Raw genomic sequence first — 17,178 nt, 5'->3', positions numbered from 1 at the left:
AACACCTGGGAAACTTCACTCAAATGCAGCATATTACAAACGTCATTTAAATATTTATTTAAACATTTGATTATTTTGATTATTACAGTCTGAGAAGATTCTTCTCCTGAACAAACAGCACATTATAAACAGTCTTTGGGGAAGTTGCCTACAGAAACCATGACGACAGTATTCGATTATTCTGGTTGGTTAAATTACTAGTTCCATCTCTCAACATTTGCAAACACTCAGAAAACAGAAGTCTGCTCATGTCAAGAGAAGATCAGTGTTACTAAATCGGTCACTGACAGTCATTCCCCGAAGGTTTCCTTTTGACATTACACCACCCAAGACTAAGGATCACTTTCATCATCATCCTCTTTACTCTTCTGTTCTTCCTCCTCACCATCATCTTCTTCCTCTGATGTCTCGTCACTGTCATCATCATCATCCTCAGCCCTGAAAGTACAAACGCATACAGATTGCTTTAACTGACTTCTCAGATGATTCAATTTTAATCAAAATTAAAGAAAAAAATCAGAGAGAAATAATAATAAAAGGAGACTCACTGGACTGGCCTGTTAAGGTTAAAAAAGTCTCTTCCTGAGTCGACATCGAAAGGATCTAGACACAAACACACATAACCAATTATTTTCAAAACCCACATTTGACTGTTTTAAAAAGGATCCATTATGCACTTTTTCAAAGTCTTGATTTTATTTTTGTGGTCTACTAGAATAGTTTTTAAAGGTGTCATGAACTGGCTTTTTTATATATACTGTTGTCTGAGGTCAACTTATGACGTTTGCATGGTTTTTAGATTCAAAAACATCATAACTAATAGGTAATAGGCTATTTTCTACACTGGTTTTGAGAGTTTCTCCAAACCGCAGGGTTTTGATGGGCGTGCCACACTGGAGATTTAGAAGTAAACACCCATGGCTAGGATTGGATAAGATTTGCATATTTAATGAGCTTCTGATCCCGTCAGTTCACATGAGGGAGGAATTGTTTTGAAAGCGGCAACTGGAATAATTCTCTGATGGGGCTCAATCTCAAAACTTATTTATCAAACAAACACAATGATTTATCTCTTATCCATCCGTGATTGATTGATATTTTTTATTACTTGGCCCACCCGATCGGTGGATATAAGCACAAAACCACACGCGCGCGCGTGCTCTTCAAACACAACGGAGATCAAGAAATTAATGTTATTTCACATCCAATATAGAAGGCACAGCATTGTGTTTTAATCTCAATCGATCTGCAAATCCTGAGAGCCTTGTTTTCTGGGCCTGGTGTCAATTAAAGGGGGGGTGAAATGCTGTTTCATGCATACTGAGCTTTTTACACCTTTAAAGACTTGGATTCCCATCCTAAACATAGACAAAGTTTCAAAAACTAATGTTGGACGTTTGATGGAGTATTTCTGTGTTAAAAATACTCCTTCCGGTTTCTCACAAGTTTCGGCGAGTTTTTTTCGAGTATGGGTCTACTTGACGATCGGAAGGTCCTTGTATGGGCTGTACGGGCTCTTCTCCCGGAAGGGTGCGCACGCGCGTGACTAGAGGGAGAGAGAGGAAATGCACGCCGTAAACAGTCTCTCAGGTGCAGATCCAGTCGTCCGTGAACACTTATGACGCACCACGCTCCACTTTATTCCTATGGGTGACGTCGAGCGACTTCAACGCTTCAGCACAGCATTCCGGGAAGGCAGCGCTGCATTTGAACCGATTTGAACGCAGAAATGACGGGAAGCTTCAAGGCATCGCTTCAGTCGCGTCGCAAAGTGGATTTCCACGGTCACTGCTGTCACAGGACTTCACCAAATCATACCAAAGAAGTGTGTTTTTGACGGAGCGGTCCCAGCGATAAAGGTTCGGTCCTGCTTTGGAAGCAGCCGGTGAGTTAAACTGCTTCAAATGTCTGTGCTGTTAGCTCGTCGCGTGAGTAAACATCAGTAAACGACGATCGCGTGCTTCGTCATTCAAATGCGCTAACGGTTACTCCATTGTTGTTCTGTATAACGTTACACTAGTCTGACTCTGACGTGCAAAACCGTTTTGCTTGCTACCTCTAAGGTCTAGTCACATACAATAGTCCATAAACCGAATCATGTCCTCATAAACTGCGCGTAAAGACACACAAAGGCCCCTAAATACAGTACATACCACAGAGACGGACATCCTGATGTTGCCATTTCTCCTGTTCAATTTATTTCAGCCTCAGATTTGATTGTGGATCATTATCTGTATTAGCTGAGATAGCGATGGGTTTCTCCACGCTTGAGGACATCACCGCTTTGTGCACATTCGTCATTCTTTAGCTCCGCCCACACGATACGCCTCCAGGCGCTTTTTCCGGAAAGACTCGGTACAGCCCATATTTCTTTTATAAATATGATAAAACTAAAGACTTTTCGGAGATATGAAGGATGCAATACTACTCTATAGGTATTAAGATTACATGAGATTGACTGAAACTGAGTGTTTCACCCCCCCTGAGTGTTTCAATTAAAGCTTTTCTTTTACTAACAAGGAAGTTTTCAGCTCTGAAACGTACAGGAAATTTTTATATTACCATGAACTTTTATATATCAAAGGCTCAAGGGAAAGTTGATTTCTCAATTCATCACTGATAAAAAAAAGACAGACAGACAGACAGACAGACAGATATAGATAGATAGATAGATAGATAGATAGATAGATAGATAGATAGATAGATAGATAGATAGATAGATAGATAGATAGATAGATAGATAGATAGATAGATAGATAGATAGATAGATAGATAGATAGATAGATAGATGATACAGACAGACAGACAGACAGACAGATAGATAGATAGATAGATAGATAGATAGATAGATAGATAGATAGATAGATAGATAGATAGATAGATAGATAGATAGATAGATAGATAGATAATACAGACAGACAGACAGACAGACAGACAGACAGACAGACAGACAGACAGACAGACAGACAGACAGACAGACAGACAGACAGATAGATAGATAGATAGATAGATAGATAGATAGATAGATAGATAGATAGATAGATAGATAGATAGATAGATAGATAGATAGATAGATGATACAGACAGACAGATAGATGTGTTCTGATTAGTCGGCAGGACCAGTGTGTTGTAATTGGTCAACCAGCTTTCAGCGTGTTTGGGAAATGTCCCGCCGCTTACCATAACAGTGATTTTCAACACACTACTAACGCAACTCAACTAACTCAATAATGTGTTTCAGGGAGTTTCAGGAAACACTGCGCAATGATATAGAGAACAACTCCCTATGGAGTAACTTTGGAACTTTGCAGACCTTTTTCATGCCTAAACAGCAACATTACACACTAAAGAAAGGTGAGAATGTAAAAAAGTATAACAGGACCCTTGTAAGTCATTGGACTGTACCTATGTCCTCTTCCTGAGGAGTGGCACTGAGAAACTCTTTCTCCACAGCCAGAAGTTCCTCTTCTGATTGGCAGGAAGCGTAACGCTCTAGAAGAGTCTTGTTCAGCTCCAAAAATCCCAAACCCCACTTAAACTTCCTCAGCAGGAGCACAGCCAGATCACGAAATCCTGATGGATGATCATATAAAGACACATACACATGTCAATATACAAATAAGGCCCTGTCTACACCTGGTATTAAGATGTGTTTCGGTCGATCAGATCACAAGTAGACCGCTTCTTTTCGTTTTCAAACACTTCTGTCCTTATTTCTTCATTACTGCCACAAGACCAGCCGAACGCTGTGAGTGTATGCTAGTCAGGAATGAAGATCATTGATCGGCCCGTGTCCTGGTTAAAATTTCTCTGGATTTAAACATTCTTTGAAACATTTGGGATTATGTAAGTACACAAGTCAACTAAATATATATTATTGTTTTAGTGAACATGTTAATCCATAAATCATACATATTGTGCCTTAAATACAAAATTAATTCAAAAACACATTTTGACATGTAATTTATTCTTGTGAACTTTCAGCATAATTATTCCAGTCTTCAGTTTTGCATGATCCTTCAGAAATCATTCTAATATGATGATTTGCTGCTTAAGAAACATAATTATTATATGTTGAAATGTTGAAAACAGTTGTGCTGCTTCGTATTTTTTTATTTTTTTCAATTATTCTTTGTAAAAACAAAGTTCAAAAGAACAGCATTTATTTGAAATCATTTTTGATCAATAAAACTTTCAGAATCACCTAACTTTTGAGCATAGAGTATATATCAGCATCATTTAAAGGCACAATATGTAATGTTTCAGCATTAAAAATATAAAAGATCTCTATATCTATGTTATATATTTTTTAAAGTTGTGTGTTTACATTATCCCGACAGTTCCAATTAACTTCTAAATCCAGAGAAATTAATATTTTAATTCGAAGACACGGACCGTGTCTTTATTTCCGTTATGTCGCCCGTCTTTCACGTCATATCCACGTTTGCGTCTTGCTTCCTGCGGAACTCGGCGGAACCATAGATATCTATGAGCGGAACCGCCAAACTCAAAGAGGAACACTGACAGACAGTATAAGGGGAACCCCCGTATAAAAAAGTCTGTATGATAATGGATCATGACTACTCTTTGCCTGTACGTTTTGCCAGCTCAACAAAGCGCAAACGTAAGGGTGAAAAAAATGACCCGAGAAGATTTTGGGACAGTAGAAGAAGCAAGAGACGTGTAAACCTTGGAGAAGCCTTTGAAAGATGGCGAAATCTTCGTGACAAGCTCGGACTGCAGAGAGATGCTGATCTCGCTTGCGTTTTAATAAACAGGTCATTTAAGTAACCATTCAGCTAACATAATAATCATATAATCATAACATGCTGTATGTTTGCATATTGCATAGCGATCTTGACCACATTGAGACGAGTTTAGCTGAATACGTATACATTTTGTATTGTATCGGCTTTTCAAACAGGCGGATTCTGTGTTTTTGGAGACTGAAACAGCTTTTTTTTTTTTAAACTGATTCAAAAGTATATTTCTATCCGTATATTTGGTGACACGATGATGTCATGTGTAAAACGCAGATGGACGAGCTATTATTGGTTTTATATGTAGCTGGAGAAAGTAACGTTAGCTTCATAAGGTAATATGCCACTATCTTGGTCAATTAATATAAGGTGACCGTCACTTTTATCATATGTTAATACTAGCTACATATAATATTGATTTAATAATGATCTACTTATTCATATATCTCTGAGTTCCAAAATAAATGTTTATTAGAATGATTGATGAACGTGGGGAGCGACACAGCGCGTGTTCCAATGAACAACGTATTCTGGTGCTGGTTCTCTCATTTACTATGTTTTATGTTGGTAATGATAAACTAAATTGAAATTTATTTCCTTATTGAACAGTTGATATACAGAATGTTCGACAATCGCGGATGCCATGTCGATATATCTATAATTTGAGTAACTCAAATTATGATGCGCGGTTAATATGTCAACATAGCCTACCAACTTATAGGTATGTTGACATAGCGACCGCCCGCACAACATTCTCTCACACATTAGCTAACGTTACTGATAAGTTTGTTAAGTAACGGTAGCTTGCTGCTATTTCATTAGATTGACATTACATAAAGTGAAAAGCCGTAACTAAACTTAACAATAATAGAGATGTAATATAACAATCAATTACCTTGTCAGTGAACATGTTTTCTGCTGGAGATGCCAGATTCGCTGGTTGACAGTGGCAATAATGACAACAACTCCCATGAGCCCACGCACTTTCCCGACGTCATCAAAGTACGTCAGTTGTTATTATTTTGAATGAGTGACCCCTAGTGGCCAAAAGTTGCATACTGCACGTTTAAGCCATCTGTGACCGTTCTCTCTGGTTTTATCGGCCATTAAAAAGCATATTCCTCAACCATTGTTTGGAGACATGCATACCCATAAGACATTAGCAGGAAGAGTGAAGGCTATAGCAAGGAGCTGCTTACCCACAATGCAGAAGGTGGCAGCATAAGCCTCGACGCAGGACAGCTTGCACGGCTTTCCGTAGTTTACAGGATTCGCTGCGACCAAGAACGGCAAAAGCCTCGGATGTGAGCCAATCATTTTGCTGAAAGGCGTATCTTCAAGCCGTGCCCATGAGCAGTCAATTACGGCCAGCCCAGCCTGTGCCACAATCTCCCTGGGAATTAAGAGTATAAGATTAAACATTGAGACAAATGTTTGTTTTCTCTTATTTTCATCTACAGTTCAACAGTTTGTTGTTGGCATATTTTCAAATGTTTTTAAAGAAGTCTCTTATGCTCACCAAAGCTGTTTTTATTTGATCACTAATACAGTAAAAGCAGTAATATTGTGAAATATTATTACAGTTTAAAGTTGCTGTTTTCAATTTTTTTTTAAATATTTCCTGTGATATTCAAAGTTGTATTTCCTTCATGAGTTGTATAACCCTTCAGAAATCATTCTAATATGCTGCTCAAGAAATATTTATTATTATTAACTATGTTGAAAACTGTTCATATTTTTGTGGAAACTTTGATACATACATTTTATGTAGATGCTTGTTTGTGTTAATGTGAATGCATTATAAAAAGCAAGTGTTTTGGTGAAAAAGCTTCCTGTGGCCCACCTGTCTGCAGGTGTGACATATCTGGTTCCCATCGGGCTGAGGATCAGGCCATTGAAGCGCTGGTTGAGTCGTAGGCAGCGAACTAAACCTTTCCTGGCCAGCTTCCGTCCTGAACAGCGTTTAGGGTCACAGTGACCCAGATCCCACATGGCCAATGGACAGGGCAGCTTCACACCTGCTGCAGCCCCTGAATCCGTATCCTCACTGGCTGAAAAAATAGAACAAAAAAGCATACACTGACAACACATAACCTCATGTGTGTCAAGCTTTATTACAGAGAGTAATTCAGTCTGACATAAATCTGAGCGGATATGTTTTAAAAATGCACACACTTAAAGGGTTAGTTCAGCCAAAAATGAAAATTCTGTCATTAATTACTCACCGTTATGTCGCTTCAAACCCGTAAGACCTTTGTTCATCTTCAGAAGACAAAAGAAGATATTTTTGATTAAATCCTACATAGACAGCAATTTAATTACCACTCTCTAGGCCCAGAAAGTAAGGAAAGACATTGTTAAAATCATCCATGTGACTCCAGTGGTTTTTTGTAATTTAATTACATGACAAGAATACTTTTTGTGCGCAAAAAAAATAAAATAATTACTTTATTCAACAATTTTTTTATGTCTGTGCCTGTCTCATACAGTGCAGCGCTTTCCAAGTGCTACGTCAGAACGCCAGCTTACCATTGGCCGTTGTTGATCGCGTGAGCATGTCTGTGATGCTGATGCAGAAGTTGGCCAATATAAACTGCGTAGGAGACTGACACAGATGAGAAGAAATTTTTGGCGTCACATGGACAATTTTAATGATGTCTTTCCTACCTTTCTGGGCCTTGAAAGTGGTAATTAAAGGACTGCCTAAGGAGGGGTCAGAGAGCTCTCGGATTTCATAAAAAATATCTTAATTTGTGTTCCAAAGATGAGCGAAGGTCTGACGATTTGGGACGACATGAGGGTGAGGAATTAATGACAGAATTTACATTTTTGGCTGAACTAACCCTAGTCATTTACTCACCCTGAAGTTGTTCCAAACCTGTATGAATTTCATTACTCTGCTGAACACAAAAGAAGATATTTAGAAGAGTATGGGTGACTTGAACAGTTGATGTAACTGTAGTAACAAGTATTTTTTGTTATACTTTGGAAGTCAATGGGGGCCCATCAACTGTCTGGTTACCCATATTCTTCAAAATATTTTCTTTTGTGTTCAGGAGAGGAACGAAATTCAAGATTGGAACAACTTGAGAGTGAGTAAATGATAACATAATTTTCATTTTAGGGTGAACTATCCCTTTAACATCCATCCATCTATCCAAACTAGCATGACAACCACAGACCTTGCAGAGCCTCGTGCATCTCCTCTGTGAACGTTTCTAATGATTTCCCCTTCATCTTGTGTCGTGTGTCTTTGCCCTTGTGAACCGCTCGCTCACATTTACCCTGTTTTTTACGTCGCATATCTGAAATTCACCTTGTTTTTGTTTTAGGAGTAAAACTTCAACTTTCACACGTGTGAAGAAGCTATTCAAATGGTTGAATGTATTATTATAACCTATTTAACCATCTTACAAATTATAAAACACCAATAATGTATTTACTTTACGCTGATAACGGCTACATATGCTTTTAAATAAAATCCAAAAGAGTTATTCTGACAAGCTGGTTCGTGAGGCCAAAACACGGTGACGTAATGAAACATGGCTGTTACTGTAACCAATCACAAAAGACCCTAATTTATTTTGTTTACATTAATATTACTACATATATTGATTGACTTTGGGTTATACATTTTGAATATATTTTTAAGCTCAATACTATGGATAAATTATTCAAAAGAGACACATAATAATCGATAAAGTGAAAACGGAAGATGACTTTTATTTAGGCAGAAATACCCCCGGAAATACAGCACAATATTATTTTGGTTTACTGCAACGCCGCATTCTTCAAACTCAAATTCACAAATTCACATATATTTCGCCTTTGTGTTTAATGTAAACAGCAAAAGGAACACTTTTATACCAATTACATGTAATTATGTCTTAATATATGTTACAATTTCTAAATATTATTACAATAATTGTATTTCGCAAAGCAACTCGTTCATGAAACATAAAATCTTCTTTTCATCTCCAATCGGTAATGTTTTCAGTTCTGCTGTCACATGAACAGACAGAAGAGAGATACAAAGAAATGTAGTTTAATTAAAACTCCCACGATTTCAAGAGTTATGGAGTCTGTGTATTTAAAAATGTGCCTGTTGTATCTTACAGCACTGGGTAAGTGTAATAAATCGAGTCTTGTTTTATTAAATCGGATCAGTATGCTGAATGTGGAACTTAAAGTGTGTTTGTTCCCAAAATCCTCTGTTGTCTTAAGAGTGTTTGGTGAATATTAATAATGTCAGTATCCAATTTGTTGTTACAGTGGCTGTCACATCAGGAGGGAAGATGAAGATAGTGGAGGAACCCAATACATTTGGGTCAGGTTTCCAGCAAACCTCTCACATTTTCAGTTCAAATTGAAATCTACTTCAACAACAGATTCTGACTCTCCATGTTTTTCTTACTTTGATTTTTTTCAGGTTGAATAACCCGCTTGTGTCTCAGAGTAGCCGTCTACAGGCGAAGATCAGCCCATCTCCAGTGTCTGGACCTTCACATCTGCACAGACTGGCAGGGAAATGCTTCAACTATATTGAGTCCACGTAAGTAACATATGCACATCTTTAAAAAGTCATTTAAAAAAAGTGGTTTATCTTAATATAAATATTTAACATGCTATATTTCTCAGTACATATGAACATAAATGACTACATGCCCCGCTAAAGTTCAACATGTGTTTGTGTTGCCCCCCCCCCCCCCCCGTTTGAATATGAATTGTGCCATTAAAGATAACATTTTTATTTTTTCTTTTATTTTAGATACAAATACGTATTCTGTCCATTCCATAATGTGACTCAGCATGAACAGAGTTTCAGATGGAACGCATACAGCGGTATATTGGGGTAATGGTCTTTATAAAAGTTTTTATTATGCTTTCTTCTATTTAGTAAAGCAAAAAACTGCATTATCTGTAATCACTGTGTATGTTCAGTATTTGGCAGGAATGGGAGATTCAGAATAACTCCTTTACTGGCATGTGGATGCGAGAAGGAGATTCATGCGGAAACAAGAACAGACAGACCAAGGTCTGTTTTTCCCCCATGAACACTCAATTTTTGTGTCAATTGTATTGTGAGTTTATGGATATGTTTTCTGTGTGTAAATGGTGACATGTGAAGGATGTTGAGATTGTATGTCTCGATTCAAGGTTCTCCTGGTCTGTGGGAACAGCAGTAAACTGTCCGGTGTTTCAGAGCCGCAGACGTGTGTTTATTCACTGACGTTTGAGACGCCACTAGTTTGCCATTCACACTCCCTCTTAGGTGAGTTAAACAGAGTTATTTTAGTATCATTCAGATATCATTTTAGGTTTTGTCTTATTTTAAATAACTATGTAATCCTGAGGGACCTTTGGAAGTTAGTTGAGACCCCCTGGTGGGCCCCGGACCCATGAGTCTCACTGTGCGCTTGTGTGTTTTCAGTGTATCCAGTGCTGAGTGAACCCTTGCAGAAGGAGTGGGATGAAATTGCGCAAGCTCAATATGAAGATCTCATCACAGAACAGGTGACAACAAACACACACCCGGTGCAATGTGACGTAACATTTTTTCTAGTTTCAGCTCTATGTAGTTATCATTTCCACATCCAGCACCACGTTGTTTAAATAGTAAATACACTCGCACCCATTTGTGCGGCCATGGGCGTGCTGGTTTGAAAACAAGGTGTGTTGTTGGTGCATTTTGAGGAACTGAAAATTACTTCAACTAATTTAAGTTATTCCGTTATCATTTGCAGTTTTCTTTGTGTTATTTAAAGGGCGTGTTAAGTAATATGCGCCTATAGGCGGTTCACAACGCACGTACAATCTGCTTATTACACACACAGGGATGCGCAGCAGCACACAGACATTTTTAAATATTAAAAATAAAAGGATTCCTCTCTGGAGAAGCATTCAGTCTTTCCACTTGAAAAATTCCTCCATGTAAACAGCGAATCCACCATGGTGCGAGCTCAACTGGCTCTTAAAGGGAATGGGAGATGAGACTGACCATACGCTCAGAACGTTATAATAGGGCACACACACTGTTACACTGTTATACTAATAATAAGAGGTGTTTGTGTGTGTTTAGGGTTATAATAAGCTGCTGAAGGAGCTGTTTGAAGAAGCGGGTCTCCTGAGAAGAGCTCAGCAGCAGAAGGCAAAGGAGAGCACGGCAACCCTCACACATCCGAGTCTGGAGCAGTGCACACAGGTCTGAGACACGTGGGCAGGACATACCACGCTCAGCTTTAGTCATGCTTGTGCTGACCACGTGTGTTTATTTCAACAGGACTTTGAAAAGCAGCAAGCAGAGATAGAGCGGCTACGATCGCTCCTAACACAACATAACATCTCCTACGAGGCGACAACAGGTGAGACACGAATACAGCTCATCTTATAGGCTCAGGTGGACGCTTGAGTCACTTGAAAATGCCTAAATGTGTCATTTATTTTAGCCCTATAAAGCCTAATGTATAATATTTGTTATGCACATTTCTACGTCTTCTAAATGATCAAAACTTGCTTGCACACAATCTTCTACATGCCTTCTGTCATCTGATTGATCGTTTATAGCAAGTAAAAGGCATTTTGGTAAAATTCTGTCCACCTTCACTTCGTGGTTTATGTGTCTATTTTTAATCAGTCCTTACTGATTTTATACGTTAAATGTAAGAATACATTTTATTTCAAGATGAACATTTAGTGGACTAAAGGAACTTTACTTGATTATCCATACATGAAATATGAGTATCAAATATGATCCATCAGGCTTTTGAGGAAGTTTTATTTGTTCATCTCTCAATCATCATTGTATTGCATTGCATTATGTTTTACAATAAACTACAGGATTTGATCATGAAACTAAGTATTTAAATATCCTCTTACTGAGACATATTATTATTATCATTAGAGATATAGAGTGACAACTGATATTTATATGCAATTTATGTACGTAGTTATAAAATCTCAAAGCTATCAGACTTTTTAGTCTGATAAATAACAACAGCTTAGTTTAAGGTCCAGTTCTCACTATTAACTAACTATTAATTACAACTTTTGCCTCAATAAACTCCTAATTACTGCTTTTTAATAGTTAGTAAGGTAGTTAAGTGTAGGTATTGGGAAGGATTAAGGAATGTAGAATATGTTCATGCAGAATTAGTACTAATAAACAGCCAATCTCCTAGTAATATGCATAAGCATTATGTTAACAAAATGTTTTTTTTTTCCTTCTCAAATATTAGCTTTATATTCTCCTATATGGGCCATAAAACGAATATGATGCTTAACAAAACAAAAAAAAACATATGCAAACTCTTTTTTTGATCTAAAGGTTCAATATACCGTTGTTTTTTGTTTGTTTTGTTTTTGTGAAAAATTACTATATATTTACTATAATTATTTCACATGTCAGGCTTTGCGGGGTTAAAGAAAGCTATCAAATATTTCACAAAAATTATTTTTCCATGAACCTGCATCACTTGTGCTCAAACAGGTTAGATGAACCAATCAAATTCTTCTGGCTCTCTCAGACAGGACACAGGATCAGGGTCATTTTGAGCCCTCGCCCCTCCAGGACCAGCACCTCCGCGGTGACACCGGCTTTATTGCTGATCTGCACTAAGACGCCTAGCAAATAATGTTACTGTGAGATAATGGTATTTAATGTGTTTTAAATCTGACTTGATTTGATCTGACCTGTAAATAAAGTTTTTAAGTTCTCACAACGTTGTGGCATCCGTTTTAGATGATGATGTAATATTTTTTTTTTTACTTTCTGTAAAAACTTTGGCTGTGTGATACTATGAAAACATTGCATGAGCCTTAAGACCAGCCTAAAAGGCCCTTCACACAGAACATGTTTTTGCATTTAAAAAAATGTGAGTTGCATGGCAGTGGATTGAAAAAACACAAGGTTTAAAAAAAAATTTAAACAAGCAACAGATGTTTAGAATACAGTGTTATGCATGAGAAGCTGCAAGAGCGGCAATGGTCAAACAAACCTGCCTAGCACATAAAATACATACTTTGTGAACAATGTTGGCTGAAACAATGGTGAATTTTTCTTTCTTTCTTTAAAGCTACACTGTGTGATATTTTCCCCCATCTAGTGGTGAAAAGGTTTATGACCATCCAGCGAATAGTAGTTTCTGTTCCTCTCAATTCTGATTTTGTTTTAACTCCTACGGTGGCCGATTTAGTGCAAGATTAACATGGCTACCCCCCTCTTCACATTCGACACAGTGCCATCGAGTGTTAAAACGCGACAGGCGAAGCAAGAATTTACGGGTATGTCCCTCTTTGGCTACTGTACTTTCAAGATGGAGGGGCAACATGGCGACCAGCATTCGAACCCCTCACCCGTATGTATTTTCAATGGCATATTATACACTTACGAGAATACTTTATTACTTGAAACAAGTAAGTATTCATTAATGAGCACATATATTTTTGAAAGAACTAAGTGTTTTTAGCTAAGAATAAACTAAAAAAGTTACACAGTGTAGCTTTAATGTTCACATGAAATGTTAACAACCTGTTTTTCTGCCAAAAAATATTATGTACTTCTGAGTGACTCACTCAGGATATTCAATGAGAAAAAAGTTGAGTGGGATTTTATTTGATCTTTTATTTGGATTGAGGGCTTTACATTTTCAGTACTGATCAGTAAAACAGCGAGTGACACCTTTCAGCATAAACAGAATTACTTTAGCTTTAAAAAAAAAAGGTGTTTAGGTTGGCCTTTTTAAAATTACAAAATCCTATAACTATTGCCTGACTGTAACATTAGTTAAAAATGGAGCAGAGATTCATAATTTTGCCTGTTGTGGCGCGAGTGTTGATTGATTTATGAACAAATCGTAGGAATTATTCGTCATTGTATTTCTTTCGACTAAGTGAAAACATTCAGAGTAAAACTGAATTTAAATGTAAATAAATATATTAAATCAATCTTAATTTAAATATCTTAATCAAAAACTGCAGAAGTAATGACAATTTAGACACGAGTGGTGATTCAAAGTAATTGATGAATCGTTTTGTCAAACGCTTCATTCAAATTTACTGCTCAAACGAACCGATTCGCTCAAATAAATCGTTCGTCCCAATCTGGTCCCAATGCCAGAATACTCTTCTTCTCAACCACAAGATGGCAGCATCCAAAACTATATCGATAATTTCCCACACATTTCTCTGCTTTGTGTAAACAAACCAAGCGTTTTATCCGACACACCAGCTGTCATTTACTCAAAAAAAAAAAAAAAAAAAAAAAAACCTTCTCACACTCTTCTTTTTCTCCCATCAAATCTCTGCTCTTTCCTAGTTCATCTCTAGGCAGGCCACATCCAACTCAAACTGCAAATAACAGACAAATCCCCCGAGTAATCGGTTTCAGGGCAGCAGTTTTCTATTTGGTTTTAAATAAGATGTTATATCTTAGGATAGTTGTAGCATGTGTCGAGACACATCTAGTTAGAAGGCGAAAAAAGGCAGAGGTGAGTTCAACTGAAAATGACCAGACCGTGGAAAATAGAATCCAATTACATGGAGACGGCCGAACTCACCAGAGAGAAAATAAAACTAGATTTTTTACTTCTCCTACATCGTTTGCCCGTGCAAACTGTGCCAGAATTGCTATGTTGTTTCTAAGGTAGGCTATTCTGTGTTGCTTTAACCCTTGTAGGGTGTGGTTCTGCACTAAAAAATTATGTTGAACTGGGTGCCACTGTCCACGTTCGAGGACATTATATTTGAGTTAATTTCTCTAACATTATACATGTCACAGTTTTAAGTCTTGTGTCCTGTAAAGAGCACTTGCAGGGCTTTGAGATACAATTTGTTTTGAGGTTTCACCAGCACAACAACTTCTCCTTGGTCTTTAAAAATGATTGAATGGTCGAATTGAGCATTTTTATGGAAATATGATAATTGTAATTATCATTTTAAACTGACTCATTTGTAATTATTTGTTATAAATCAACATCTCAGAAAAAAAGGTTATGGAGTTTCTAATCAAAATATGACTTTCTGTTACATAACATTGATTTTGCATGTTCTCGATAGAGGACACTGAGACTTAAATCATGTTTATCAGGCATTTTGGGAAACACAACAAGTGAATAGGGAAATAAAATACATATCAATGTTCCTATAAAATATTAGATATTATTATGAAAATGTTGCCAACTATTACTCCCAGCATACACTTATTTTTTCATTACATGTTGCTCCAAGGACATATTAATATGCAAATTTGATTCAGTAGGCCTATTGAATGGGAAATTCCAAGTATGGCCATTTTACCCACATATTGCATAAAGTAAAATGGTATATCAATTCATTCCGTTAATATATATATATATTTTTTCATATATTTTTCATAATATAATTTAGAATAATCTCTAAACAAAGTTGAAACCTAATAACTGTGTCAAAAAAATCTCAAAAAAAAATCTGTTTTTGCCTTGTTTTTGTTCTTTCTTATGCTCTAAAAATAAATACTAAATTCAAAAAACGTTGTTTTCCCCTAGGAGTAGGTTAAAAAGCACATTCAACATTTGTCTTGCCAATACAATACACTTCTTAAGTAAATCAAATTTGGATCAATTTTATTTAAAATTAACAAGAAAACCTTATATGTGTTTACTCAACATGCTTTACTAAAATAACAGATACAATAGAATCGTCTTATGAAATGCAAGTTGTGTTAACTTAACATTTAAAGTTGTTTACATTAAAACAAGATAATTGAGTTGAACCAACTTTTGAGCTATTGAATAAAACTGGTCTACATATAGGTCAAACTGAGCAATTCACCAAAAATCACAATATTATAAACAGTATTTTACATGTTAAATTTAAATAATTATGTTATAAATAATAGATTTAAATGAAATGGCAAGATTTCTGATCTACACCCTCATTAAATCATTAGTATAAATTGCGTAGGATCTGTTTTATCACCATCAAGGCAATATTGTAGTTTTAATCAACCATAATAATGCACCTCTCCTCAACAAAGGACATGATTTGAGACATCATTTATATCTGTAGTAGCACAATCAGGACTGATTTGAGTCACACCTGATCTGCAGGAGGCAACAGAAGTGGCGTCTGATTTCTGAAAGAGAGCGCGAGTGACCTTATTACAAAGCTCTCTCTCAAGAGATGAAGCTCCTGCCTGCAGGACATCCTCTGCCTCACAATGACTCACTCAAAGGGTGCAACCAGCTTGAGATATTTATATCAGGGTTGTGTACATTAGATCCTCAGTCAATAGAATTGCAGATGACTCATAAGGCTCCCTAGTTAATATTGGACCGTTTTGTATGGGCGTTTAACAATCAAACAAGTAGTTTTACTTCTGCTCAAGCTGTTCGGATTGATTTTTGAGGAAAACTTTTAAATCTGACAAATGCATGAAAGGTCAGTGCTGACGTTTCCATCAGGAAGCCATGACAGATGCATCTGATGAACTTCAGCGCCTGTCACGCTTTACCTCAGGTGGGTAATTAAGGCCTTTCATCTAATTAAATCCAAACAACAAAATATGGCAATGACATTCAGCATGAAATCCGTGAACTTCGGTTTGTCTTTCTGTTCATTTCAGAACAGAAGAACTTCTCACGTCTCTTCATCGAGAGATCTGCGACCTGCTGAATGAGCTTGGAAGGCGGTCAATACTGGGAAGATCCTCAAAGGACTGCTTCCCGATTCTTAATTAATGCACAAAAGCGTATATATATATATATATATATATATATATATATATATATATATATATATATATATATATATATATATATATATATATATATATATATATATATATATATATATGTAAACCAGAAACTTTTCTTCATATATGTTCAGATTTCATTTGAGGAGGGCCGACAGGAAGAGAGATGGAGACAAACAGGTCTCTGTGGAGAGAGTCCCTCACGTGACTCAGCCAGCATGTGCACCGGCATGCAAAACAGAGGCGGTAAACACTAACGATGAATCCTTGAACACACTGATATTTTTTATGTTTTTTAATAATGATGTTTACATAATATTTCCCTGTAATAATATATATTATTATTATAAAGGTGGCACATGATGATAGTTTTTACCATTATATAAATAGTATTATATTTTTTTTAAATGACACTATTAATAATATATTATTATTATTATTATTATTATAAATGTTATATGTTGGAAGGCTCTTTACACAATTCCTGGAAGCTGAAAACATCCCAGTTCTTGAATGGCCAGAACACTCACTGGACATGTCAGCCATTGAGCATGTTTGGGATGCTCTGGATCGGCGGATACGACAGCGTGTTCCCATTCCTGTCAATATCCAGCAACTTGAAGAGGAGTGGACCAACATTCCACAGGCCACAATCAATAACCTGATCAACTCCATGCAAAGGAGATGTGT

General features: G+C 36.8%; 2 protein-coding genes across 4 annotated transcripts; one reads left to right on the top strand and one right to left on the bottom strand.

Moving 5' to 3' along the window:
• Positions 1–33: 33 nt before the first annotated feature.
• tsr3 (TSR3 ribosome maturation factor) lies at positions 34–8,307 on the bottom strand. Its single transcript, XM_067434793.1, has 6 exons — positions 7,943–8,307; positions 6,604–6,811; positions 5,960–6,153; positions 3,406–3,573; positions 549–603; positions 34–438 (listed from the first exon to the last, which is right to left on the bottom strand). Exons 1-6 carry the CDS (start codon positions 8,061–8,063, stop codon positions 333–335), a joined length of 852 nt encoding a protein of 283 aa, XP_067290894.1. The 5' UTR covers positions 8,064–8,307; the 3' UTR covers positions 34–332.
• A 196-nt stretch (positions 8,308–8,503) lies between these two features.
• On the top strand, positions 8,504–12,478 carry gnptg (N-acetylglucosamine-1-phosphate transferase subunit gamma). 3 transcript variants are annotated; one of them, XM_067434814.1, is made up of 11 exons: positions 8,504–8,636; positions 8,758–8,884; positions 9,033–9,087; positions 9,190–9,312; positions 9,529–9,612; positions 9,702–9,795; positions 9,918–10,032; positions 10,192–10,274; positions 10,840–10,962; positions 11,041–11,122; positions 12,284–12,478. In XM_067434814.1, exons 2-11 carry the CDS (start codon positions 8,770–8,772, stop codon positions 12,373–12,375), a joined length of 966 nt encoding a protein of 321 aa, XP_067290915.1. In that variant the 5' UTR covers positions 8,504–8,636; positions 8,758–8,769; the 3' UTR covers positions 12,376–12,478. The 3 variants fall into 3 exon arrangements, with proteins under 3 accessions (XP_067290915.1, XP_067290914.1, XP_067290916.1); XM_067434813.1 differs by lacking the exon at positions 8,504–8,636 and having other exon boundaries at positions 8,703–8,884; XM_067434815.1 differs by lacking the exon at positions 8,504–8,636 and having other exon boundaries at positions 8,709–8,884; positions 12,247–12,478.
• The last annotated feature ends 4,700 nt before the right edge of the window (positions 12,479–17,178 follow it).

This window comes from Pseudorasbora parva, chromosome 24 (assembly GCF_024679245.1).
Source record: "Pseudorasbora parva isolate DD20220531a chromosome 24, ASM2467924v1, whole genome shotgun sequence".
Lineage (NCBI taxonomy): Eukaryota > Metazoa > Chordata > Actinopteri > Cypriniformes > Gobionidae > Pseudorasbora > Pseudorasbora parva.
The sequence above is the reverse complement of the archived record's forward strand: the minus strand, read 5'-3'. Positions and strand labels throughout refer to the sequence as shown.